Here is a 22170-nt window from a genome sequence, read left to right as displayed (position 1 = left end):
TATGAATGCTAATTCATTTACTTACCACACATCAACCCATTTGTCCAATACCTGCCTTCTAGCATCTACTATGTGCCAGGCACTCTTAAGAGCGAAAAACGTTTATTCTCATCTTGAGAGAACTTAAAATGTAGTAGTAATGAGAGGTGAGCTGAGAGTACTATAAAGAATACTATACAAATAAAACAATAATGCTGATGATGGCGAACACTGTCAGTCACCAATGACCTCCATTTTTGCCAAACCTAAAGATCAACTTGCTGGACAAACAATACACGGAGTTGATCATTCTCTTCTTCACTTGCTTCTCACACACCAGCCCTCCTGGGTTTCTTCCTAGGATCTATTCTCTGTTATATGCTAGCCACACCCACCCCCTGGGGCTCTCAGTCAGCCAGCCAGCCATCTGGCTTCCAATATTATCTCTGCACTGAGGACTGCCAATAGCAGGGCTCCGCCCCGACTTCTCTCCACAACTCTGAACTGGCTTACCTTATTGCCTCATTTTATACCAAGCATCTCTCAGTTATTACCAGACTGGACTCCTGACCCACCAGTCCCAAACTGGCACCTCCCTGAAGGCCCCCCCTCCCAGTAAAGGCTACCACTGTTCACCCAGTTGCTCAAGCCAACCTTGCAGAAATCCTAATTCTTTTCCTTCTTTCCTCACATTTCCAATCCAGCAGCAAATCTGTGGACTCTGGCTTTCAAAACATCTTGACTGTGATCATTTCTTCTCTCCTCCCCTCCAGGACATCACTTTAGTGCCAGCATCATCCTCGTGACCTGGACTCCTGCAGCCACCTCTCCCAACTGGCTTTTCTGCTTCCATGTTTATTCTCTTATCTTCTACCCAGCAGCCAGAGTGATTCTTTTAAAACTACAGTCAGACCATGTCACTTCTCTGTTCAAAACTTTTCAATTGCTCTCCCAGCAACCTCTGCCCTTACATAGGAGCATGATTCATTTCCCAAGTTCCATTTTATACCTTCTCTGATATCTTACCAAAAACAATAGTTCCTTCTGTCCCCACCTTCTATTGCTTTACTGTTTTATTTTTCTTAATGTTGCTAAGTAACATTAAGTTGTTTGACCTTATGCTAAGTATTTATCTGTTTATAAATAGGGGAATGTAAGCACCATGAGGATTTTGCATTTCTATTGCCAAAAACAGTTGAAGGTTGGCACTCGGAGGCTTTTATGAAAGCACTCTAGTAATTATTCTAACACGTTACTAATGAGCTATTAAATTGTCCTGACGTATTAGATTTGCTGTATTACTGTCCACATTTCATAGACACGGTAGGTGAGGCACAGAATCGTTGTCACCTGCCCCAAGTCCCACAGCTCATAAGCGGCTTAGCTAGGATGTCAATCTGGGTGTTTTTCCTCTCTGAGAAAAGCGGGGAAGTCCCTCTCTGCTCCTGGGCACTTGGGACTCCTGTTTGAAACCCGAAAAAATGTATGGGGAGGCGTCGGATGACGTAGTGCTCCAAGACAGCCCTCGTTGGGGCGAGTTCCACAGCTGGCTGGCTGAGACCAGAGTGGGGCTGACCTCCGGTCACTAACCTCTGGGAGCCGGAGGAGACCTGGCAGATAGACCTGGGCAGGCGGCCAGCGCGGGAGCGGAATGTACTTCTGCTGGGGCCCGGGCCCCGGGAGGCTGCAGCGCCGGGAACTGTCGGGCAGAGCCGAGCTGCGGCAGGCGGCCAGCGGGGAGCGCCACTCGCTGCTGCTGCTGAGCGATGGCACCGTCCACGCGTGCGGGGACAACAGCCGGGGCCAGCTGGGCCGGAGGGACGCGCCGCGAGGGCACGGGCCAGGTGAGCGCGGGACACAGGTGAAGGCGCGGCGCCGGCGAGTGGGGGCGCTGGGAAGCCTAGGTCCTCTGCGCAGGAGCCTGGAAACGGCGCCCTGCGCCAGCTGAGCGCAACTTCATCAGTTTCGCTTTTCCAGATGCGCCTCGGTTTAGTTTCGGTTTCCAATTCCTCTTAAAAGATAAATTGAAAGCGAAACCGTAAGTGGAACTAAACTGGACTGCTCTCCTCTGAAGGGTGCTGTGGTCCCGCCCACTTTTCTTTCGAGACCAATCCTTGTCTGCGTGAAGCTCTCAGGAACAGTGACCTTCCAAATGTGGTTTTTTGGGTTTGATACCTGTGAGTCCCTCAGCAATGCCCTAGGGCGTCTTTTTTCTTAAAATTAAAAAAATATGTAATAGCATTTTTACCATTACTAATTGTTGTAGAAACACAGGGGAAGAAATAGCCGATAGTTCCAATACCCAAAGACAACTACTAATACTTTGATGCATTATCTTTTTGCTTTTTTTATATATTATGTATTTAATTTTTATTAAGTCATGTCATTATTCCGTTTCGTAAACCCAGTATTTATATAATTCTGTAAATTGCATTTTCACCGAACATAATATCATGAACTTAATTGCCTTTTTATTGCATATTTTTGAAAATACATTTCAAATTGTAGCATAACATTCCAGGTTCTTACATTATTCTCCTTCTGTTGAAATTAGTATGTGTTGTTGGTTTTTTTTCATTAAGGGCTTTTATAAATAATACTAGAGGCCCGGTGCATGAAATTTGTGCACGGGGGGTGTGTCCCTCAGCCCAGCCTGCACCCTCTCCAATCTGGGATCCCTTGAGGGATGTCCGGCTGCCTACCAGGATCGGGCCTAAATGGGCAGCCAGACATCCTTCTCACAATCCAGAACTGCTGGCTCCCAACTGCTCACCTGCCTGCTTTCCTGATTTTCCCTAACTGCTTCTGCCGGCCAGCCTGATCACCCCCTAACCACTCCCCTGCCAGCCTGATTGATGCCTAACTGCTCCTCTGCCAGCCTGATTGCCCCTAACTGCCCTCCCCTGCAGGCTTGGTCACCCCTAACTGCCCTCCCCTGCAGGCCTGGTCACCCCTAACTGCCCTCCCCTGCAGGCCTGGTCCCCCCTCCAACTGCTCTCCCCTGCAGTCCTGGGTCCCCCCCAACTTCCCTTCCCTGCAGGCCCAGTCACCCACAACTTCCCTCCTCTGCCGGCCTGGTCACCCCTAACTGCCCTCCACTGCAGGCTTGATTGCCCCCAACTGCCCCCCCTTGCTGGCCTGATTGCCCACAACTGCCCTCCCCTGCTGGCCATCTTGTAGTGGCCATCTTGTGTCCACATGAGGGCAGCCATCTTTGACCACATGGGAGCAGCCATCTTGTGTGTTGGAGTGATGGTCAATTTGCATATTACTCTTTTATTAGATAGGATAGAGGCCTGGTGCACGGGTGGGGGCCTGCTGGTTTGCCCTGAAGTGTGTCTTGGATCAGGGTGGGGGTTCCCTTGGGGCGTGGGGCGGCCTGGGCGAGGGGCCTGTGGTGGTTTTCAGGCCGGCCACATGCCCCAACGACCCAAGCAGAGGCCCTGGGATCTGGGATTTATTTATCTTCTATAACTGAAACTTTGTAGCCTTGCGCAGAGGCCAGTGCCTGCCAGGAAGTTTAGCTTCCTCCATCGCCATGGAAACCCAAGCCTCCTGCTTGCTCCGTGGCTGCAACCATTTTTGTTGGGATTTATTTATCTTCTATAATTTAAACTTTGTAGCCTTAAGCGGAGGCCTGGGCTGGCCAGGGTGTGCAGGAAGCTTGGCTTCCTCCATTGCCGGGGAAACCCAAGCCTCCTGCTCGCTCTGTGGCTGCAGCCATCTTGGTTGGGTTAATTTGCATACTCGCTCCTGATTGGCTGGTGTGCATGGCTTGTTGGTATAGCAGATGTATGGTCAATTTGCATTTTACTCTTTTATTAGATAGGATTATGATTGACATTACTGTAGATATTATTTGATGAAGTTTCTGATTCCTTACTAAGAATAAATTCTAAGAGTTGTGTTTAGGAGGAAAAACTTTTCCTCTACCCTCTTAGTCGGGAGGATCTGCAAACTTAGACAAGAGAAGAAGCATGCAATTTTATCAATAGTTTTGGTGCATAGGAGTTCACAGGAAAGAAGTTAAGAAGTCCTGATATTCAGGGACTTATATGCAATTTAAACAAAAATAAAGCATTTGGGCTTTGAGGGATATTCAGTTGTGAGGAAGTGACTTGGTAGTATATGGGGGGGAACTAATGGAAGGCAAAGGTTAATTTAGTAAGGGTTGTTTATTCAGACTTCTCAGTGCCAGCTCCGGTGATGAGTCGCTCTTGTGAAGGGGAACACCTTCACAAGGAAAAATTTACGCCTGCTGTTAGGTGGATAAGGGGAGGGAAGAGAACTCTTCCTGCATCTGCTGATTTGCAGTTGCCTTCTGCTCAAAATAATCCTTATGCCAAAGCCGCACATTTTGGGGTGGCACATCCTGATTCCCTTCAGGTGGAAACGAGGGGCAACATGATACTTAATGCCCAGGTGTTATTCTGGAAGGTGGTACTGATTCAGGTTATTTTCTTGAGCAGGATGCAAGGGTAATTTCTTTCTCGGGTCCTTGTCCAGATGGATTTGAAGAATGAAGCCACTGGACAAAAGGTGGTAAATGAAAGGGTGGAAATTTATTGGAAGCAAATACAGACTCCCACGTAGGAAGGGGATAGCAAGGGGGTAACCCACTAAGCTCCTTTTTTTTAAGGTTCATAAAGGCTGTAGTTCTTTGTTTCTTCATACTGCCTTCTAATTGGCCACTCTTTTGCAGAATATCAGCTTCAAATCCTAAAACCCCATGTAGTTACCTCTCCCCCTTCAGTGGTAGAATTCTCTATCCCCTGTGAACATCTGTTTTCCTCTTTCTCCCATTTTTCGGCATTTCTCTATCCTCTGTGAAAGTTTGTTTCCTTTTTTCCCCATACCCTGTGGCTTTTCCCTATCTTCTGTGAATGGATGTCTTCCTCTCCCCTTATCCTGTGGAATCCTTTTTTTTCCCCTCTGTGAATGTATGCCTTTTGGCAGCTCCAAGCCCTCACCTATGCCTTCTGCCCCCATGAACCCTCTTTATTCCTAAAACTTCCTAAACCTGCCTATTTTATCCCTAAAACTCCTTTCAGAACCAGTTTTTACCTCTGTGAGTGTATCAATCTTAGGGAAATTTTTAAATTGTTGTGTAGTTTGAAAGTAAATCATTGAAAAGGATAAGATCACAAAGATTTTTACAAAGAAAACTTGTGTTAACAAAAACTTCACTTATAATTATTCTACTTAACTCCAACCCTTTGATAATTCAGAGACAACACTTTGGGAAAGAATCTAGATTGGCTTGCAGGGAAATGTGATCAGGTTTTCATGTGTGGGCCCAGTTGGCCCATTTAGAGGCATATCACTGCACTCTTCATTGTGTGATCTGGCTTCTGCCTCCCACACTCATGAGACAGGCTCCCTGCTTTTTCCTCCTGAGCAAGGGATTAATTCCCTGTTTTCACTGTTCAGGTCTGGGGACCCAAAAGAGTAGAAGCAATCCATCTTCTTTCCAACTCCCTTCATTTTGCTGGGTTTTGCCACCACCATCATAGAAAAAAACATTAGCTCAAGTGTCATAGTTCCTACAGGTTCCCCTCTTCTGCGATTCCCACCCTTTTGAATACCAGTTATCCTATCTAACAAAGAGGGGATATGCAAATTGACCGTCACACCGTCACAAAGATGGAGGCACCCACAGCAGAGGTGGGTTTTCTGTGACACAAGATGGCTGCACCCACAGCGAGTTTCTGTAACGAGCCTTAACAAGCAATCAGCAGGGACCTGAGACTGCGCCCCCCACCTGGTGGGGCTTGATGGGGGACCTGAGGCCACACCCCCCACCCTGGCTCCAGCCTGGGGGACTTGAGGACCCACCCCCCCGCCCGGTGGGGCTTGACAGGGGACCTGAGGCTGCACCTCCACCCGCCGCGGGACCGGGGCCCTGAGGCTCCAGCCCCCACCTGGCGAGGCTTGACGCGGGACCTGAGGCTGTACCCCCCTCCCAGCGGGGCTTGACAGGGGACCTGAGGCTGCACACCCCTGCCCGGCGCCAGGCTGGGGGAACCTGAGGCTGTGCCCCCTGCCAGGCAGGACTTGACAAGGGATCTCAGACCGTGCCCCCCCGCCTGGTGGGGCTTGAGGGGGTACCTCAGGCTGTGCCCCCCGCCTGGCGGGGCTTTACAGGGGATCTCAGGCTGCATTCCCCACCTGGCAGGGTTTGACGGGGGATTTCAAGGCACACCCCCCCACCCCAGCACTGGGCTGGTGACCTCAGGCCGTGCCCCCCGCCCGGCGGGGCTTGACGGGGGACCTCAGGCCGCGCCCCCACCCCAGTGCTGGGCCGAGGGACCTCAGGCCGCACCCCCCGCCCCGGCTCCAGGCTGGGGGACCTGAGGGTGCACTGGGGGACCTGAGGCTGTGCCCCCCACCCAGTGGGGCTTGACAAGGGTGGGGCCGGCCGGGTCTGGATCTCGCCCAATGGGGGCAGGGCCGGCTGGGTCTGGGTCTCGCGCGATTTTGAGGCGCTGCGGGTGGGCTGGGACTTGACTCTCTGTCCTGCGGCACACCCCAGACTCTGACAGGAGGAACATTTTCATATACATTTTACTAATTTTCTTTCATCTCTGCACTTCTATTATAGATAAAGGGCAAATAGCAATATTAAAATATTTCCTCTAATTAATCCCCTTTTAATGTGCGCGAATTTTGTGCACCGGGCCACTAGTATTCCCATAAAGATAGTATAACACACATTGAGCTATTTCCTTCAGACCTTTAACATGGATTTTAGGCGTGATTTAAAGGCCTGATGGAAGAGACAAGCAATCTGAATGACCCTTCTTTTTGAAGAAAAGTATTGTCTTGAACTTTCTGTTAAATTAATAATCTGTGGGGGGTTTGTTTTGCTTTGTTTTTGTTCCTAAAGAACCCATTAAGGCACTGGAAACTCTACACGTTGGTTTCGTGAGCTGTGGAAAGGAGCACTCCCTGGCTATTTGTCACCAAGGAAGGGTCTTTGCATGGGGAGCTGGTTCTGACGGACAACTGGGGATTGAAGAATTTAAGGAAATAATTTTTACACCTAAGTAAGTATTTCAGTTCATTCATTCATTCATTCATTCAATATTTTTTAGTTCCACCTGCCAGGTACCATGCAAGATGCCAGGGTACAAAGATGACTATGCCAACAAACACAGTCTCTAACCTCAACCATTACAGTGTATTGCAGGGAGGAGGCAGGGAAAAACTTATAACACCAATTATTATTTAAAGTACTATGAAGGAGAAGGGCATGGTGAATGCAAACATGTGACCCTTCGGTCTTAATCTAATCTATTGGAAATACCTATACAACTTGGACTCCCTGAGTTGGCATAAAGATTAAAGTAATCTGCAACTGTTAATTCTCAGTTGCCTTCAGCTCAAACATTTGAGCTACTGAAGATGCAGAAATCAACTTATCTGAATTTTCCTATCTGACTAAAGCAGTGCCTCCTAAAATTCAGCTACCATTCACCCTCCTAGCAAGGAGTTCCCTGTGAATTCAGCTGCCCTATCAGCACCAAAAAAAAAAAAAGAAAAAGAAACTTCCATACTCTTCCATTGAAGTTCTAACTGTTCCCCCCCCACCCCAAACCCTGACTTTCGTTATGTTGATATATATAAACTTTTACTCTGGCTATTCCACAAAGTTTCTATTACTGGGAGCTCCCATGTGTACATATAAATAAGCCATGTTTTTTCTACTGTTAATCTGTCTATTGTCAATTAATGGCAGGTCCTCAAATCACTGCACCCAAATTGGAAAAAGAAGTTTTTCTCTCAACATAACCTTTTTGTTATAATCACTGGCTCCTAATATTTTACTTAGTAAAATGGAGAGGTGAAATCATATCCTCACAAAAAGTTTTCTAGGACAAATGATATGACAGGCAGTCTGAATTTTGTGTTCATGAATTACACGCTTTGGAAATGTTCAAGAGCATGTTTTCTAATACTAGGAAGTTACCTTATTACCCCCTGTGGTCATTAAATCATGTGAGAAATTGCTGTGGCTTGAGGAATGATCATTGAACTTGAAACAAAAAGACCAAGGTTTGAGTCTAGTTCTACAACTTGAAACATATCTGACTTCTTTGAGTTCTAGGTTCAACCATGTGAAATTGCCAATAGTTACGTTTTGATCCTGTGGAGGCAATTCAACCCAATGGTTTATTTTTCTCACAGGGATTAAAATAGTATCCTATAAATTCTAAAGCCCTGTGCTATATGTGTGTGAAGAAAGTTATTTTTATATCAATAAGTATAGAATAAAAGTTGACACATTATATAATGCATTAAAAGTCCAGTAAAAATCACTTTTGCGTTATATACTGTTTTGAATTCTGCCCTGCACCTTTGTACATGTTGATGTCATGTTAAAAACAGTTCAGAGCTTTGAAAAAAAGACACTACAGAAATACAAGAACATTACATTGTTTTTCTAAACCAAATGTATTACCTGGGATGTTTTAAATATCTGTGGTCCTCTTAGTGATACATTCTAAAGAACAATTAATAGAGTTTGTATATTTTTTATGTCTCATTTTTATTACAGGAAGATAAAAACTCTGAATGGTATAAAAATAATACAAGTTTCCTGTGGAGACTACCATTCCCTGGCATTATCGGAAGGTAAAAAAGGCTTTTTCGATCTCCTGTTGGCTTTTAAGGCATTGGGGTTCACTTTAATGCATTTAGAAGTTTTTAGCTCTCCAGATTTCAGAAGAGATGTTGTTTTCATATGTTTTTTCAATTTTCTTTGTTCTTATTATACTCTAAGTATTGCCTAATTTATATTTCACTGCCATAAAGACTATCTCTGCTTACCTGATCTGATTGGCTGACTCTCTCAGAACCCAGCAGTGGTTTTATTTCCAGCATTTTGCCTTGTTGAATGGCTTGTCTTCAATGGCAAGTTCAGGTAGACAAAGAGGCCTATTCTCTTTTTTACTTAGATCAAAGAAAGAAAAATCAAAATCATGACTCTACTTTTTTTTTTTTTTTTTTTTTTTACCAACATCCTCAATCCTTTGTCCATCCTCCTGCCAAATTTCAATGGGAAGTGTCAGGGAGGAAAAACTTTTCCTTTACTCCTTAGTTTCAGTACCTGGAGGGCTACAAACATAAGAAACGACAAATTACTAAGAAAAAAGGCACATGATTTTTATTGATACTTTCATGCATGGGAGTTCACAGAAAAGAAGTGAAACCCAGGAAGTGGTTAGATTCTGGGGCTTATATACCATGTGAACAAAGGAAAGGAGGTTTGAGCTAGGAGAGAGAAATTGTGGGAAAGTGACTTGGAAATATGTGGAGGGAACTAATGGAAGATGAGGGTTATTTTACTAAGGGTTGTTATGCACCCTAATGTCAATGCTGACTCTCCATCTCTGGTGATGAGTCCCTCTCCCATTCCTGGTACAAAGAGGATGTCTTCACAAAAGGAAATTTATGCCTTGCCTTTGGGTGGATAAACGGAGGGCAGAGAACCCTTTCTGCAACTGTTAATTCTCAGTTGCCTTCACCCCAAATAATCTTCCAAACGTGGCATATTCTGATCCCCTTCAGGAGACATCTGACATCTGTGTGTCCTCTGGTGGTTTCGTGTGCATAACTGCCATTGTGACACCGGGGCCAGGGGCAGCCAACATTTCTTAGTTGCCTTCTATGTGCTCCTCTTAAATGCTTTACATGTGTTGTCTCATGTAATTGCCTAAAACACAGAAGCTAGGGCCCTGGCCAGTGTGGCTGAATTGGTTGAAGTGTCGTCCTGTGCACCAAAAGGTGGTGGGTTCCACACGGTCAGGACACATACCCAGGTTTCGGGTTCGATCCCTGTTGGGCCACATGCGTGCGGGAAGCAACCGATCAATGTTTCTCTCACACATCAATGTTTCTCTCTCTCTTTCTCTCTCTAAGATCAATAAAAATTTTAAATAAATATAAATAAAAACATGCAACCTAGATATTATTCGTATCCTTATTTCAGAAATGAGGACATTTGGGCTCAGAGACTTTCACTATGTTTATATCCCAATCTTAAATTCTTTTTTTATTTTTTATTTATTTATTTTTTTTAAATAAATCTTTATTCAGATTATTACAATTATTTCTCCTTTTTCCCCCCATAGCTCCCCTCCACCCATTTCCCACCCCACCTTCTGCCCTTACCTACCCCCCACTGTCCTCATCCATAGGTGTATGATTTTTGTCCAGTCTCTTCATGAACCCCCCATACCCCTTTCCCCCTGAGAATTATCAGTCCACTCCCTTTCTATGCCCCTGATTCTATTATATTCACCAGATTATTCTGTTCCTCAGGTTTTTAATTCACTTGATTTTTAGGTTCACTTGTTGATAGATATGTATTTGTTGTTCATAATTTTTATCTTTCCTTTTTTCTTCTTCCTCTTCTTTAAGAATACCTTTCAGCATTTCATATAATACTGGTTTGGTGGTGATGAACTCCTTTAGCTTTTTCTTGTCTGTGAAACTCTTTATCTGCCCTTCAATTCTGAATGATAGCTTTGCTGGGTAGAGTAATCTTGGTTGTAGGTTCTTGCTATTCATCACATTGAAAATTTCTTGCCACTCCCGTCTGGCCTGCATAGTTTCTGTTGAAAAGTCGGCTGACAGGAGTATGGGTGCTCCCTTGTAGGTAACTAACTGTTTTTCTCTTGCTGCTTTTAATATTCTCTCTTTGTCTTTTGCTCTTGGCATTTTAATTATGATGTGTCTTGGTGTAGTCCTTTTTGGATTCCTTTTGTTTGGGGTTCTGTGGGCTTCCTGGACTTGTAAGTCTATTTCTTTCACCAGGTGGGGGAAGTTTTCGGTCATTATTTCTTCAAATAGGTTTTCAGTATCTTGCTCTCTCTCTTCTTCTGGCACCCCCATAATTCTGATGTTGGTATGCTTGAAGTTGTCCCAGAGTCTTCTTACATTATCTTCAACTTTTTGGATTTTTTTTTTTGCTTTTTGCTTTTTCGGTTGAGTGTTTTTTGCTTCTTTGTATTTCAATTCTTTGACTTGATTTTTGTGTTCCTCTTGTCTGTTTTTGGGTCTCTGTATAATATTTTTTATTTCAGTCAGTGTATGTTTAATTTCTAGTTGGTCCTTTTTCATATCTTTGAGGGTCTCGTTATATTTATCGGCCTTTTCTAGGATATTCTTAAAAAGCCTTATAACCGTGGTTTTGAATTCTATATCCAGTCGTTTGTTTTCCTCCATTTCTTTCGTTTGTGAACTGATTCTTTCACGCCGCATTTTCACTGCTTCCCTGAGTTGGTAAGCACTTTCAGTCCTCCGCCTCCCCCGGCTCCCGAGTCTCCGCCTGAGAGTCCAGACTCCCCCCACAAGAGCGTGGGTCCCCAGGGGCTCGCCTGGAACTGGGGTTCACTGCAGTCAGAACTGGGGCTCACTTCAGTCAGAACTGGGGCTCAGTGCCGTCAGGAGCCTCTGACTCCCTTCCACTAGGGAAAGCCTGTGGCAACCTCCGCAGCCTTTGTGCGCACTGGCGCGCGTGGACTTTCAGTCCTCCTCCTTCCCCGGCTCCCGAGTCTCCGCCTGAGAGTCCAGACTCCCCCCACAAGAGCGTGGGTCCCCAGGGGCTCGCCCGGAACGGGGGTTCAGTGCAGTCAGAACTGGGGTTCAGTGCAGTCGGGGGCTCCCTTCCCCCTTCCGCCAGAGAAAGTCAGCCAGGCTCTCAGCCGCCCTTCCTCTCTGCACGCACAAAGACCCTTTGCCGTACCTCCAATTCTCTGTGAGCTTTTCTCTATCCTTCTAGTTGTAGAATTTTCACTCAGCCAGCTTTCCTGTGGTTCTGGATGGTGTCCGTTCTGTCTTTTAGTTGTAGTTTTGAAATTGTTGTGCGAGGCAGCAGTTTAGGTGTTTACCTATGCCGCCATCTTGGTTTTCCTCAGTAATCCTTAAATTCTTTTTTTATTTTTTAATATATTTTATTGCTTTTTTACAGAGAGGAAGGGAGAGGAATAGAGAGTTAGAAACATTGATGAGAGAGAAACATCGATCAGCTGCCTCCTGCACACCTCCTACTGGGGATGTGCCTGCAACCAAGGTACATGCCCTTGATCGGAATCGAACCTGAGACCTTTCAGTCTGCAGGCCAACGCTCTATCCACTAAGCCAAACCGGTTAGGGCCCATTCTTAAATTCTTAATCACTGTGCCATGTAGGCTGTGCAACCAAGACCAGGGTATAGTGTGCTTCCTTCTACCTACCACTTCTAGCTATTTGATCTAAGGCAAGTTATTTAACTTCACTGAGTCTCAGTTTTCTCATCTGTAGGAATATTGATGAATAACTTAAAAGCTGTTTTAGAAGATTCAGTGAGAAAAGGTACACAATTTATCCTGAACAGTCCATAGCATATAGGGCACAATGAATATTAGTTTTTTTTCCTTGCTTCTTTTTCTTCTTTTCTTAAAATTAGAAAATGTATGTTTTTATTGTGGGTATAATTGACATACAACATTATTTAGTGTCAGGTGTACAACATAATGATTAATATTTGTATACACTGTGAAATAATCACAATAAATCTAGTTAGCATCTGTCACCAAACATAGTTACAGAATTTTTTTATTGTAATGAGAATTTTTAAGATTTATTCTCTTTGCAACTTTCAATTATGCAATACAGTATTATTAACTCTGGTGGCCATGCTATACATTACATTCCCATGACATTTATTTTATAACTAGAAGTTTGTATCTTTTGACTCCCTTCACCCATTTTATCCCTACCTCCTGGCAACCACCACTCTGTTCTTAGTATTCATGAGTTGTTGGTGTGTTTTTTTTAAGATTCAACATGTAAGTGAGATCATACAGTATTTGTCTTTGTCTGCTTGTTTCACATAACATAATGCCCTCAAAATACATCCATGTTGTCTCAAATGGTCCTTTTTTTTTAAATGTTTTTATTGATTTCAGAGAGGAAGGGAGAGGGAGGGGGAAAGAGATAGAAACATCAATGATGAGAGAGAATCAATGACCAGCTACTTCCTGCATTCCCCCTGCTGAGGATTGAGCTTGTAACCTGGGCATGTGCCCTGACCCGGGAATCAAAACATGACCTCCTGGTTCATAAGCTGCTGCTCAACCACTGAACAAATGGGCCTCCTTATTTACGGAAATGATTTGAATTTTTTCCATGGAGCATTGATTTGTCTTTACATTGATCTGGAACATAAAAGCTGTGTAGAACCCAGCACTCAATGCATTTGCTATGGTGAACTGTGAGTTCTCATACACTTTCATGACACTTTGACATTTTGCAGCGTGTTCTCAAAAATTATTTTCAGTGATAGGAATAACTTAGAAGAGTTCAAAATAAAAGTTAGATATAATAATTTAAAAATCTGAGATGTGTGGCGTTTCTCTGGACAAATAATTAAGCATTAGAGCAACTTTTTAAAAATTTGATATTAATTTTCCCACTCTGGTAAAATTCAACATAAAATGTTGGTTCCCACCCCCTCCCCACCATGGAGTCATTTCACAAATATTTACCAAGTGCCTGCAATGTTTCTAACAAAGGAATATAGCAGTGAACGAACCTAAGACCCTGCTTTCAGGGAGCTTATATTCAGAAGGGAAGTAGGAGAAGAGACCCTTAAACACAGAGACAAATAGCTATGTAGTATAACAGATAAGGATAGGGGTCTGAAGAAAAGTGAGTGAGGGTAAGGGGACAGAGAGCAAGTGCTTGGGTGAAGGAAAGGGGTCTTTCTATTTATACAGGAAGTCAGGGAAGCTATCTCTTATTAGGTGACACATGAGCAGAGACCGAAAGGGAGTGAAGGAGATATGATGCTAAGGTGATGATCCTGAAGAATGATCCCAAAACAAAGGCGATGAGGTAGGGGGCATGCCCAGTGGTGTGCTCAGCAAGAGCAGGGGGTATGGAGAGGCATGAGTAAGGGGAAGATGAGGTCTGAGAAGTGGTCGTGGGAAATACTGGGCACGAGGGGCTTGTGAGTTGTGGTAAGAATCAGTCTATTATTGAGTGACATAGCAAGCTCCTAAAGGGTTCGATCTGACTCATATTTTAAAAGGTCACTCACTCTGGCTCAGGGGTCCTCAAACTTTTTAAACAGGGGGCCAGTTCACTGTCCCTCAGATCGTTGGAGGGCCAAACTATAGTTTAAAAAAAAAACTATGAACAAATTCCTATGCGCACTGTGGGCCCGGGACGAGTCGGCTGCTAAGCAGGACAGGCAGCGGCACCGCCATAGTTTGAGGACGCCTGCAACAGACTGCTGGGGGCAAAGGTGGGATCTGGGAGTCCAGCAAGGTGCTGTTGTAATTTTCCAGGACAGAAATGATGGTGATTTGGCCACTGAGGAGCTAACAGTGGGGAGGTGAGAAGTAGTTGGATTCTGTATAAACTCTGACGGTAGAGGCTTTGGGATCTGCTGGGTTGGAAGATGTAAAAGAAAGCGAGGAGTCAAGGATGACTCCCAGATTTTTGGCCTGAGCACCTGAAAGAACACAGTTGCCCTTTACGTGGAAGGAGAAGAGGAGTGGATGTTGTTAGAGGGGACTTCTGAAGGCGATCTTGACCATCCCCTTTGCCTTTAACCAGAATACTTTAACCTTATTTAACCCTGTTTTATTTTGTAAACATTTTTTGAATTAGGGTGGCAGTTTCTACTTGCAATTCTGAATTTCTCTTCTTTATTTCTGTAGATGGCCAAGTGTTTTCCTGGGGAAAGAACAGCCAAGGTCAGCTGGGCCTGGGGAAGGAGTTTCCCTCCCAAGCCAGCCCGCAGAGGGTGCGGTCCCTGGAGGGGATCCCGCTGGCTCAGGTGGCTGCAGGAGGGGCCCACAGCTTTGCTCTGTCTCTCTCTGGGACTTCATATGGCTGGGGAAGCAACAATGCAGGGCAGCTGGCCCTCAGCGGGAAAAATGTCTCAGGTAAGGAGATAATCTTGTTCCTGCAATAAATTCTTTCTTTCCGGTTGGAAGACCAACTCTGCAAAGGGCAGTCTCAGAGGTTAGAACAGTGTTTCCCAAACTTTATGGCACATTAGAATCACCTGGGGGCTACATTAATTTTTTTATGGTTGCTGTAACAAATTTCCACAAACTTAGTGGCTTAAAACAGCACAGTTGTGTAATCTTATTGTTCTGGTGGTCTGAAGTCTGGTGTGGGTCTCACGGGGCTAAAATCAAGGTGTCAGCAGGGCTGTGTTCCTTTCTGGAGGCTCTAGGGCAGAAGCCATTTTCTTGCCTTTTCCAGCTTCTAAAGACCACCTGCATTCCTTCACTCAGCCCCCTTTCTTCTTCAGAACCAGCAATTGCTGGTTAAGTCTTTCTCAAGTCACATTATTCTGACATTGACACGTCTGCCTCCCATTTCTTCAGTTAAAGGACTCTGGTGATCTCCCTGTTTTAAGGTCAACTGATTAGCAGCTTTGATTCCATCTGCTTCCTTAAATCCCCTTTGACATGTACCCTAACAAGTTCTCAGGCTCTGGAAAAAGGACATGGCCCTCTTTGGGAAGCCATTACTCTGTCTACCAGTAGAGCATTTAAAAATCCCAAAGTCCTGGTTGGACCCTCTACCAATTAAATCAGGATGTTTGGGGATGGAAGTCAGGCATCAATCATTAACAAAGATCCCATGAGTGATTCCGTTGTGCAAAATTTTGGAACCACTGGAACCGCTGGATTAGAAGCCTGCTAGCAGTAGGAGAAATAACCAGTTCCTTTGGCAACCTTTAAACAAAACTCACTGTGAAGTCTTCCCCATGGACCCTGTCCTCCTCTGTTCAATTTTTTACATTCAGCTAACGTGTCTTTAGCAACTGTTCAGCGCTAGTACCATGCTGAGCACTTACATCTATTTTCATTTAACTCTGTCAGCATGAAGTAGGTTCTTTTATTTTGTTAACTACTATTACATATTTGCAAAATACCTACTGTGTGACAGAAACGAACACAACATGATGACACTATAATTAGAATGAAGGTCTTAAAGCTTAGCTTTCCGGGGCAATAGACTCAGGCATTACCGAAGATTAAATAGTTTCCAGAAATACATGCTAAAAAGACTGCTTTTCTTTCCCCAAGCAGGGCTTTCCCTTTGTTTTATAATACCTCTGGTTATTTATTCACTTCTAAAAATTACGTTAATTAATTATAAGGTAATAAAATATTAAAAACTATAAAAATATAAAAACTTATGATAACTGAGTCTGCTTCTTATACTTCTTTCAACAGTGCAAAGCTACAAGCCTTTTTCAGTTGGTAAACTGAAGAGTCTAGATGTGATTTATATCAGCTGTGGTTATGAACACACTGCAGTGCTTACCCAGGTAATCCAAAATGTCTTGCTATTTTTCAAAATCAAATGTTACCACAAGGTTCAGTTACTAATTATTGTTGAAATCAAGAGGTGGGTCAATATCTCAATATATCCATTCAGTGTACAAATCTTTAAAAGGAGAAGTTACCCAATATTAACCATGAAATTTTCAAGATCCTATAACAAAAGATAATTTTAGCTTTAGGATATAGTTTTAGATACCCACTAAATTAGATTAATAGGGGAGAATCCTTTTAGCAACTATTCATAATGTGGTTCTACATATAAAAATTATTATAGAAACACAGAGTAATTTTTACAATTTTCAATAACCCACATTACAAACTAGAACATATATTGTTCCACTTCTTGCTTGGTACAGATATGAGCTGGTTTCCTGAATGTTTTCCTCCTCTTTTTATACTGGCTATATAGTACATTCCTTTGTGATGAACTTTTTCCATAGCCATAAGTTATAGACTTGAAAACTGTGGTTGAAATTTAAAGACTAAATATCTAAAATAATTTTTACTATTTGTTTGAAAAGCATATTTGAATTATATCATTCTTAGTTGACAAGATAAATCTAGAATCGTTTTAATCAAGAATCATCTTTTGGAGATACCTAGAGGCAAATGAAAAGGAATACACAATGACCCAAAATTTATGGGACATGGTCAAAGCATTTCTAAGAGGGAAATTCATAGCAAAACAGACTTATTTCAAGAAACAAGAAAAATCTCAAATAATCTAAGGTTACATCTAAAGGAATTAGAAAAAGAAGAACAAAACCCAAAATGAGTAGAAAGAAAGAAATCATAAAAGAACAGAAATAAATGAAATAGATGCTAAAAAACAAAAAAAGAAAACACACACACAATAGAAAAGATCAATGAAATCAAGAACTGGTTCTTTGAAAGATAGATAAAAGATAAAATTGATAAACCAGACTCATTAAGAAAAAAAAGAGAGAGAACTCAAATAAATAAAATCAGAAATGAAAGAGAAGTGAGTTAAAATGAAATATAAAAATCATAGGATCATATCAATAGATGCAGAAAAAGCATTTGAAAATATCCAACATCCATTTATGATAAAAACTCTCAACAAAGTGGAGATAAAGGGAATATGTCAACATAATAAAGACAGTATATGACAAACCCACAGCTAACATTATAGTCAATGGTGAAAAGTTGAGAGCTTTTTCTTTAAGAACAGGAACAAGACAGGAATGTCTACTTTCACCACTCCTAATTCATCATAGTAGTGGAAGTCCTAGCCACAGCAGTCAAACAAGAAAAAGGAAATGTATCCAAATTTGAAAAGAAGTAAAACTGCCATTATTTACAGATGATATGATACTATAGAGAGAGAACCCTAAAGATGCCTCCAAAACACAATTAGTACTTAAATGAGTTTAGTAAAGTAGCAGGATACAAAATTAATATTCAGAAAGTGGTTGCATTTTTATACACCAATATTGAGCTTCGTTGTGCTGTGCCAGCACAGCCAAGGGTTCAGCAAGCCTGAGGGAGGGCGGCGAAGGATGTAGAAAAGACAGACAAAGAGGATAAGCTGGATCTAGGTGGATCTCCTGTGCCTGGCTAAGGCCACAGAGAAAAGATCCAGATGGCAAGCTGATGCTTTATTTTATAGCCAGAGGTAAACAAGGTAGTGGTCAACATAGTTACAATGTTTTTGTGAGTTCACTTGTTTTGGCAGCACTTGCTGCACCTCTCAACCCATTAGCTACCCAGGAAGGATCTAGGGAGTGTCATAAGGTCAAGCTTAATTATGCTAAGAGGGCTGTGCCCTCTAAGCTGGGACTTGTTTGTGGCTTTGCCAACGGGTCAGTCCAAGGCTTAACCCTATAGCTTCTCCCTACATCTCACCCTTTTTATTATTTTTAAACTACCATAATGAAAGTAAAACTTAAACATTAAGGACAAAGCTCTGACTATTAATAACAAAACAATGTCAATGCAAACCCCAGTAACAAAACAATGCCAATGCAAAACCCAAAACACAGACATGTTAACATTTTAAAACTTAAACATTGAGAGCAAAACTCTGGGCTATTAACAAAACAATGCCAATGCAACACAACAATAGAGAAATCAAACTACAGTAACATTTTCCTACTAAATGAAAGTTTCTTTTGCTGCTTTACTCAAGAGTCCTCGGACTTGGCTGCACAAAAGTTTGCAGAAGACTGGCAGCTAACCAATGCTAGCATGGCCAGAAACATGATTGAGGGAGTAGCTTCCACTTCTTTTCTGCCATCTGCTGGGCCTCGGTTGTTAACTTCTTCAGCTGACCCCATGTTGGCACCTCAGTCTTTTGTGGAGCCTTCGTCATCTTCCTTTTCCACTTTGCTGTCATCAGGGCAACTCTCAGTCTTTTGAATGAAGGGACAAGGAGCTTCTCTGGGTCCATTTGGTGATGCACGTAATTCTCTGGCACCCATATTGGCTGCTCTGCTCCTTCTGGAAAGATACAAAACACAACCTCCTCCCCACATCATTACTAGCCTTTCACCGGGCTAACCTGGCAGAGGCTATTGTACAGGCAGCCCGATGAACACATAACATCCTTCTCCCTCCCCCCTTTTTTTTCTGAAGTATCTTCCCCAGCCTGCCTGGCCTCATGCAGAGTTCCCCGGAGTAGAGACAAAGGCACCATTCTTATTTCTGCTTGTTTAGGGGGTAAAAGGAGAGGCTTATGAGCAAAAGTAAGCTTCATCCCAGACCCTCTGGCACTGTTCCCTTGCTTCCTCCAATCCTCGGTCATATTTGGGAGGAAGTGCATCGTCCGGAGGGCTCTCTCCCACAGGAGCTGTAGCCCCAGGGACTGGAGGAGGCAGCGGAGGTGCCGATGGTGGAGTCAGAAGCCTCTGGCAGCCTTCCCCCATCTGTCTTGATTCCCCTGCCACATTTATCCACTCCCTTTCTGGAGTGGGCTCTAGGCAGTCCCGAATCAGGGTCCACAGAACGAAAGTAGAAGCAGGCATTTCCTCTGGACCTTCAGCAATATAATGATCTCGAAGTTGTTTTCCTACCTTCTCCCATGCCTCTATATTTATCTTTCCTTCCTCAGAAAAACATGGGCAGGTTTTACTCACAAAATCCAACAAATCGAAAAGCTGTCCATACCTCACAGAACAGCCCCATGCTTGGAGAATAGCCTTAGGCATGGATCCGTATACATTCTTTACCTGTGATCCTGAATTTCCCATGTTTTACACCTAGTTATATCACTAAACTTCGCTCCTTACCTTCCTTTTTGCTTTCTGCACGTGCTTCACTGGAGCTTCCTTTCACCTGACAACTGTAGTTCCCCCGAACTCAGCCCCACATTGGGCGCCACATGTGCCATGCCAGCACAGCTAAGGGTTCAGCAAGCCTGGAAGTGTTATAAGGTCAAGCCTGGGAGTGTTATAAGGAGGCTGTGCCCTGTAAGCTGGGACTTGTTTGTGGCTTTGCCAACAGGTCAGTCCAAGGCTTAACCCTATAGCCACTCCCTATACTTTGTAAGAAAGAGAAATTAAGAAAACAATTGCATCAAAAAAATACCTAGGAATAAATTTAACAAAAGAGGTAAAAGACCTGTACTCAGAAAACTATAAGACACTGAAGAAAGAAATTGAAGAAGATCATACCCCCCCCCCCTTTTCTCTCTCTCTCAAATCAATTTTACAATTAAACTTGTGAAAAGGGTTGCAAGGAAATTCTCACTTAAGCTTCAGTGAGCCACAAGCACTTAAAACCCATGAACCTTCAGCTGGTCATCCTTAGCCAGTGCACTCTCTATGAAGAATTGGCGTATGTTCTTGTACTGGTCCTCCTGTAGCTGAATTACTTATCTGTATCTTGGATGCTCAATTACAGTACTATTGCAAGCAAATTTCTTCTTAAACACCTTCACTAGTTTCTCTTTATCGTAATCATCAGTGATCCCTTGGACAGTAGTAAGGTTCTTCCTGCTATTTCTCTGTTGAATTCTTATATGGACATAATCCTCTGTGCCAGCAGGAAGCAGATATTCACCCTTACTTGCTTCAGCAAAGGGGTTGAAAGAGTGGAGGCTCTGGATAGCAAACACCTAATATGATTTCTTTTCCTGGGGGTGGGAGAAGCAGGAGCGGGGGACTGGGTGAAAAAGGTGAAGGGATTAAGAAGGTATAAAATTAGTTATAATTGCCAGTTATAAAAATAGCCATGGGGATGTAAAGTACAGCATAGGGTATATAATCAATAATATTTTGTGTTTGGTGTGAGATGGGTAGTAGACTTACTGGGGTGATCACTTTTTAAGGTATATAAATGTCTAATCATATGTTGTACATGTGACACTAAAATAATATTGTATGTATACTGTAAAAATATAATTAAAATATTGAAAAATAAAATTAAAAAATAATTCTTTTGAAAAGAGATTATTTTCAGAAGAATGCACAAATAAATAAAGCAACCCCATTCTACATGTTAGTGTAATTTTTAAACCAATTAATTTGTCCATCCATTCGTTGTACAAATATGTATTAAACTAGGGGCCCGGTGCACAAAATTTGTGCACTGGGGAGGGGTCCCTTAGCCCAGCCTGCCCCCTCTCACATACTGGGAGCCCTCAAGGGATGTCCTACTGATGGCTTAGGCCTGCTCTCCGTTGGGAGTGGACCTAAGCCGCAGTCTGGCTGCCCTTTGCGGGAGGTGACCAGGCTGATCAGGGGAAGGCACCAGCCCCATCACCCCGCTGCTGCAGCCACTGCCAATCACCGCAGCCGCCAAGTTATTTTCATCAAAACGGACTCCAGTCCCTTCACCATGAAAAAATGACAACTTTCTTTAGGCATTTTCAAGATCTGTCTTTAATAGGATATGACATTTCTTTCTTTATTTTTCTTTTTATCCTCACCTGAGGATATGTTTCCATTGATTTTTTTCCCCTTCCCTTTGATCCCAGGCTCGGTCCCTGCCCAAGCCTAAAGCCTCCACCCCAGGCTTTAGGCTTGGGAAGGGGTTCCCTCCCAACACCTCCGATCGCAGGCTCAGCCCCTTCCCACCCCTCCAATTGTAGGCTCGGCCCCTTCCCAAGCCCCTCCGATCACAGGCTCGGCCCCTTCCCACCCCTCCAATTGTAGGCTCGGCCCCTTCCCAAGCCCCTCCGATCGCAGGCTCAGCCCCTTCCCACCCCTCCAATTGTAGGCTCGGCCCCTTCCCAAGCCCCTCCGATCACAGGCTCGGCCCCTTCCGAAGCCTAAAGCCTCCACTTGATGGTCGGCTGGGAGTGACCTGGGTGCCGAGGAGGTTCCTGGGACCCAGGTATGTATGCAAATTAACCGCCATCTTTGTTGGGTTAATTTGCATGCTCACTCTGATTGGCTGTGGGCATAGCAGAGGTAAAGTCAATTTACATGTTTCTCTATTATTAGGTAAGACTAGAGGCCTGGTGCACGAAATTCGTGCACGGGGGTGTGTGTCCCTCAGCCCAGCCTGGACCTCTCTAATCTGGGACCCCTTGAGGGATGTCCGACTGCCCATTTAGGCCCAATCCCGGTAGAATCAGGCCTAAATGGGCAGTTGGACATCCCTCTCACAATCCAGGATATTTCACATAGTGCTCTCATATACCTCTTATGATACGTAGTCTTTAACTTTTTAATTACTTTTTTTTTTTACCTGAAATTAGTTCTATTTCTCCTTTTTTAAACAGAATGGCAAAGTGTTCACATTTGGAGACAATTGCTTTGGACAGCTGGGACACAGCCCCACTGCTAAGAAGAGTGGTCCACAAGAAGTGGAAAGAATTGATGGCCTAGTTTCACAGATAGATTGTGGAAGGTAATAAACTCCCTTCCTT

At 43.6% G+C, this 22170-nt stretch overlaps 1 protein-coding gene and 1 pseudogene across 2 annotated transcripts in view; one reads left to right on the top strand and one right to left on the bottom strand.

The window, feature by feature from the left end:
* Positions 1-1630: 1630 nt before the first annotated feature.
* Positions 1631-22170, top strand: part of HERC6 (HECT and RLD domain containing E3 ubiquitin protein ligase family member 6) — a gene marked incomplete at its 5' end in the record, with an annotated part of 63387 nt that continues 42847 nt past the window's right edge. Inside the window, 6 exons of the mRNA XM_080661057.1 lie at positions 1631-1823; positions 6866-7025; positions 8537-8613; positions 14691-14918; positions 16227-16321; positions 22024-22151. Of these exons, the coding sequence (XP_080517183.1) occupies positions 1631-1823; positions 6866-7025; positions 8537-8613; positions 14691-14918; positions 16227-16321; positions 22024-22151 (881 nt within the window). The remainder of the gene's footprint in view (positions 1824-6865; positions 7026-8536; positions 8614-14690; positions 14919-16226; positions 16322-22023; positions 22152-22170) is intronic.
* On the bottom strand, positions 20071-21937 carry LOC308255688 (eukaryotic translation initiation factor 1-like; annotated as a pseudogene). The gene is made up of 2 exons: positions 21908-21937; positions 20071-20412 (listed from the first exon to the last, which is right to left on the bottom strand). The product of its transcript is annotated as a eukaryotic translation initiation factor 1-like (transcript).

This window comes from Plecotus auritus (assembly GCF_963455305.1).
Source record: "Plecotus auritus genome assembly, chromosome: 1".
Taxonomy (NCBI): Eukaryota; Metazoa; Chordata; class Mammalia; order Chiroptera; family Vespertilionidae; genus Plecotus; species Plecotus auritus.
This window is presented reverse-complemented; position numbering and strand designations above follow the sequence as displayed.